A 6000-nucleotide genomic window follows, 5' to 3' on the forward strand; every position below is an offset into this window, starting at 1 on the left:
GTGGTTGACTTGGTGGTGCTGGGATGAGGGTTGGACCCAATGATCTCAGAGGTCTTTTCCCACCTAAAGGACTCTATGATTTGATAATTTCAGCTGTGTTCAATCACTGTTTTCCTGTCTTGTCGGAGGAAGTGCCTGACAGTTCATTTTCTTATCAGCAAAGCCTATATACTGTGCTAATGCTTCTTGATAAAAAACACAGAGAAAGTCCCCGAGCTGTCAGATGGTCTGTTAACTTAAATACAGTCCACATCTTTGCTCTTATCCCATTGCATACTTTGATTTGTTCTCAGCTGGAAAAAATCAGATCTATCTACTCTATGATTTTGCAAACTGCCAGTCATCTGGATTGGTCATAATTTGCTCGAAGACTTCTTTAAATAAGGAATTTATCATGGGTTCAGTGTCAGCATCTGTACTTGATTTTTAAAGTATGTTTTCCTTGAAAAAGCATCTTTGAAGTTGTGCTCTACTTTTAGCTCTGTAATAATTGCAGCAACCTGATTGGGTTCAGTTCCTTTGTGCTTGGGACGACAGTGTGATACAGCAAATTGTCCTAGTGTCCATCAGGATTTATTGCATATATGGATGCAACCAATGTTTGAAATCAATTCAAAGATACTATATTTTTATTGCTAAAAAAAAAAAAAAAAAAAAAAAAAAAAAAAAGTAAAATTATGTTTCTCCATTTCTAACAGGGCAAAATAATTCTGTAACTTGCTTAGGCACGGTCCTTCCTTTCAGTATTACATAGGCTAAATATCAATTTCATCACAAAACAGAGAACAAAATAATAGACTCTGTTCAGTGCTTATCACTTTTGTTATATCTCATGGCTTTTCTAGCCTCAAGACATTAATGGCAGAGAACAAAAGGTCTCCTCCTGAGAGCTGCTAACCTGCCTGCCTTTCCCCACCCACCCTGCACAGCATCTCTGGTTGTCCTTTGGCAAGTGCTTCACATTTGCGTTCTGGGGCTTTCTAATCCTGTTGAAAATGCTAATACTCTGTTGATCTGGAACACAGCCTCTTATTCCCTGTCATTTCCAAAACCATCTCAACTCTCGTAAGGTGCTATGACATCAAAATACAGAAACTGCTTTGTAAAAAGGAAGAAAAAAGAGGATTGTTGAGTAACAGAGTGATCTGTTATAAACCAGTATGATTTGTTAGGGCAGAACATGGGTGCTTCAGTGAGGTGCTGAGGTGTTACAGACATTTAGGTCCCACTTCCCAGCTGGCCACTGGCTTTGGGAAGACATGAACTTAACAGACATCTCTCCATCTTTGAAAAAGCAAGAGAAATGCAGCTGATCTGGCAGTCACTTGGCCAAGCCAGCTCCTTTTTACAACTTACAGCCCCCTTCCTAGGGGTCTCAAGATCATCTTGCCTAGATGGATTTTTTTCAGAAATGTCTATTATGATCCATGCTTCCCTAGGAAGTAGTTTTGCTTTCTTGTTTGCTTGACATTATTCACATTAAATTCTTCAAAAATCATTTAGGTTGAGGCAGAGATTTTTAAGATAAGCCAACAGAACTCAGATTCCACCAAAACTCAATAGTATCTCACACGTATTTTGTGCAAGCTCCTTCATCTCCTTCTGCCCTTCACAAGTATTTAAGTTTTGGACCAAATCTAATGATAGGTGCTTCAGAAATTTCAAATTGCATAAAAATGTCCCTTTTCTTAAGAGCAAAAATATTCTACAAGAGAGAGGAGGGATAGGGCAGCTCAAATAGGAATGGGACTGCAAAAATGAGCCAAAGGAAACCTGCTTGATAGTTCGCATGCAAAGGAGCAACTCTGGACATGGTTAGGAAGCTGCATGATTCAAAGATACCTGATATAGGAAAAAATACAGTCTGTCCAAGCTCCAGGACAAACAATACAGCAGGATGTCAAAGTGTGCAAAGAAAAAGCTGGAAATAAAACAAAAATGTGTCCAAATTAATGATGGTCAGGGTTATTAAGGGCTGTTGGGGCCCTTCGGGCCCCAACGTTCTCATCCTCAGATCTCCCACAGCGTTTTCTAATTCAATGCATTTCTGTTGATCCTCGCAGGTGCTGAAGTTTGTCCCTGAGGCTGGGCATACCAGAAAAAGAAGCAGAATCAGGAACAACATGTCCTTGGTAGACATACAGCTGGATCACCATGAGCGTTGTGATTGTGTCTGCAGTTCAAGACCACCCCGATAAAAAAGGAAAAACAAAGAAAGAAAAGAAAAAAACAGACACACTAATTGCATCTTACCGGACATTTACTTTCAAGCAGGATTGCTCTGAGGACCTTTACTCACTAATCATTTGAAATTTGCTACTAGCCTGCCTTTGCAATTAGCAAAAACCATTGCTGTGCTGATTAGTGTCATGGCAACTAAAAAGATATATCATACATTTATGTGTCAGCATCCAAGGATTTAGGATTGTGGTTATCTGTAGCTAGATTCTGAGGGTTGAGATTTTAAAAGCTCAATTGCAGTCCTTAGGCACACAGTTCCCACTGAATTTAAATACCAGGTGTGTAGGTTTTTGTGGTAGCTGGCAATGAAATAGCATTGTGTTTCTTTTTCACTCACCAGTTCCTACACTCAAATTCTGCTCCCATTTCTACCTCCTCAGCTCTCCTGATGGTAGGTAGGGTTTAATGATGGGTATAAATGAGGAGAGAATTTGAGCCTGTAGGAGTGCAAAATGGTTTGCCCCATTCTCAGAGGGAACTTCTCAGCATTCTGGCCCGACAGAGTGAGATAGAATGCTTCAAATCCATCATTACATAAAATCACACGTCAGTAAAGTCAAATTTTGCTGTTTGTACTGGAGCAAGTCGTGTGCTGAAGTTAGTAGATGCTTTGCATTAGCCAGGACACCGAGGGTGGTAGGGGGTGCCGAGGCTGGCACTTCTGCCATGGTGGCTCCAAGGCAGCCATCACCCAAGTGCTTCTGCAAGAGGGGGCTCCTGCCAGCTCCCCAGGTAAATACCTGTGGGCTGGAACTGATATTGGTCACTACCTACCTGATCTGGATTCCAGCCCCTTGCCCAGAGTGGCCCCACAGTTGCCCAAGAGGAGCCCCCCTCTATAGAAGGAGGGAGAGCCAGCCCTCCCCTTGGATCCTCCTCGCAGCAGTTCGAGGAGTGCCGTGCTTTCCTGTGGAGGAGATGAAGATAGGGCACTTGTTTGTTGAAAATATTGATTTGTTTTGCAGTTGTGTTACTGGGAAACAAAACTGTGTTTGAGATTTAATTATCATTATTTGGTTTGGGGTTTCTTTATTTGTTTTTTAACTTTGTCATATATGCATTAATCTTAGTTATCTGAGGTTAGTTGTCTCATTCCAGCTCTGTGTGTTGCCATGGTTAAAGTGTTGACAGTGAATTTCTTTTTTTTTTTTTAAATTGCATTTTGCTGAAGCATATTAGCTCATTAAGTAATGTCTGTCAGTCATCACGAATGTGCATCATTTATTAAATTTCAGAATATTACTAAATAACCACCTCATAATAAAATTAGCACTTTAAAAGCTACAGCATAGCTTCCTATGCCTTTTAAACTATTACAAAAGTGCTCTAGCTGAAAAACAAAGAAGATCTTTCCAAGCTAGCTTTAAGGATTTTCAAGTGCTGCTCCAAAAATGTAAAAACCAGGCAGATTTAAGTTTCGCAAAGATTTGGAGTTTTGATCATGATTGTAACAGAGGGAATAGGATGGCACATTTAATGGCTGAGGTTTTATGTTTTATGGTAGACATAGGCTGCATCAAATCATCTTGTCTGTGTTGGCTCTTGTCTTTCTGTCTCTCTGAAAGAGTGAAGTAGGTTGACAATAGTGCATTATAATTAGTGGAAAATGGCATGTGCTATAAAATACAAGGCCTTCAAACCAGTATGTTTTAGTACTCCACAGGTTTGTTACAAAAGCACCCTAATGTTCTCATTTTCCCTCTTCATCAGCTCAAGTATTTTGTAAGTGCTTTTTTATAATTTTAGCAAAACTTTGCTGAAAGGTCCCTTAAAAATGTTATGTTACTTTCTTTCCTGTACGTTAACCTTGGAGATTCAGAAAGTGTGGGGGTTTTATTATTTATATTAATTTTTCCTCTCTGGCTCCCAGATGTCTGTTTAAAAATGCTCCTGAATGCTTACTTGGGAAGTGATTCATCATTTTTCAAAGCAATTCGCATTTAAAGAACAGCCCTGTTACCAAAGATTACCACCTTCATTTTGTAGTTCAGGACTATTTAAAGAACATCTCATTCTTTTTCTGTCTCTAGCTTAATAACAAGATTGACCCAGCCCTTCCATAAGTTTTAGCTAAGTTTGGAATAAATTTGCATGCAAGACCTTGGCAGTACGGATTGTTTCTGAGATACTGAACGCCTGTTTTTATCTCTGTCTGAATCATGCCTAAGCACTCTGATTTCATAGTTAGCATTGGTTGCAGGATACACAAAGAGCTCTAAGGGGTCCTTTGATTCCCACCCTCCAAGGGAACTGGGCAACAGGCAGTGTTGTGCCAGATGTGTGCTAGGCAGCACCACCTGCTTGCCCAGTCCCACCCCAAGTGTTGTGAGGGGCACTTATCACTCCTAATCAGAGGATTTCAGCCTTGGCTGGGAGCCTGAGTTACCCCTAGAGGCAGCTGGGAGAGGCTCTCCCATAGTGTGCCTTAGTCCAGAGTTTGAGATCACACAGTTTGGGAGCATTCCTTTCTCTCCTTTGACTATATAGAAATATTAGAGATTTGATTTGGACATCTAAGTGGGATACACAGAGGTAGATAGTATGAATACTCCTTTTAAAGGCTGAACAGCTGAGAATTCAGCTAACTGAGTCAGATAAAGGCAGCAATGGATGCCTGGGTCCAACAGAAAAATTCACATGCAAAGTAAAAAAAAAAATCCTCTTGCTTAATGATGTTTTAACCTTCTTAAATGTAAGCTAAGTTTGTCACAAATTTTCAAATATTACTCCTGGGACACTTATTAATTAATGGAACCACTCAGTGCTTCCTGCTGCCATACAGACACCGTTCTCCCAGCCAGTGCAGGAGGGTCAAGGATGGGCTTTGTGTGGCAGTGTGGGGATGATGGCATATATGTGAAATAAGAAAAACTCCCCAAAACACAAGCCCCAAGATGCAGTGACCTGGTGAAACCAAAAAACAGCAACATTTTTCCTTTTTATTTATTAGCAGAAATTGCAAAGGTGTATCTTCATACTTTTTTCCCTCTTTTGTCTTTGTATAATTGTTATGTTGTTTACATACTTAAAGAACAAAGATGTTAAAAAAACCTAATCTGGTTCAGTTTTATTTGTGGAATTGGAAACCCCCCAAAACAAATACATTTTCAAAGGCAATTCAGAAAAAGTCCTGATTTCAAACCACTCATCAGCTTTTTATTTACTATGTTCTTCTGGGATGGAGCCTACTTTCTCAAGTGCAATCCATGTATATTTTTTTTATCTCAGTTAAATGCAGCTTTCCTAGCAGTACTTTTTTCTTGGTGCGGTATGTAATGTGTCTTATCTTGATGAAAAAATAAATACTGCTTTTGAAAGAAGACATTCTGAGTGATTATTCGTATTTGGATGAAGAAAAAATGAAAGACATTTCCACAACATGACACCATCCATACTCACAAGGTCTCCTTCTGAATTTTAGCAGTCATTCCCAGGAGCATCAGGGAAGGACCAAAGTGCAATTTTGGGACAATCGAGTTTGAGCCCCCAAGCTGGCAGAGCTGACAGCTTCCTTGTGGAACAGCAGTAGTGTGACAGCAGCACAGCATTTCTTAGAGCTGGATTAGGACATCCCCCCATATTTGGTGCTGATCTCAGCCCCTGCAGGCTTGGCTTGGCTCCAGGAGAGACGTCTGAACTCATCTTGCTATAGCTGCTCCTTACTGCCAGAGAAGGCTGCTGCAGGAGCTCTGCATCTCACCTCAGCAAGGGCAGAGCTGAGCATCCAATGCCTGCAGGGCAGCTGAAGGAGCCTAGGGG

General features: G+C 40.6%; 1 protein-coding gene across 4 annotated transcripts in view; it reads left to right on the forward strand.

Moving 5' to 3' along the window:
• Window positions 1-5563, forward strand: part of PDGFD (platelet derived growth factor D) — a 138481-nt gene extending 132918 nt beyond the window's left edge. For all 4 annotated transcript variants that reach the window (XM_036392310.2, XM_036392320.2, XM_054514089.1 and 1 more), the window contains one exon: window positions 2064-5563. In XM_036392310.2, the coding sequence (XP_036248203.1) occupies window positions 2064-2198 (135 nt within the window). In that variant the 3' untranslated portion in view covers window positions 2199-5563. The remainder of the gene's footprint in view (window positions 1-2063) is intronic.
• The last annotated feature ends 437 nt before the right edge of the window (window positions 5564-6000 follow it).

Source organism: Molothrus ater, chromosome 2 (genome assembly GCF_012460135.2).
Source record: "Molothrus ater isolate BHLD 08-10-18 breed brown headed cowbird chromosome 2, BPBGC_Mater_1.1, whole genome shotgun sequence".
Classification (NCBI taxonomy): Eukaryota; Metazoa; Chordata; class Aves; order Passeriformes; family Icteridae; genus Molothrus; species Molothrus ater.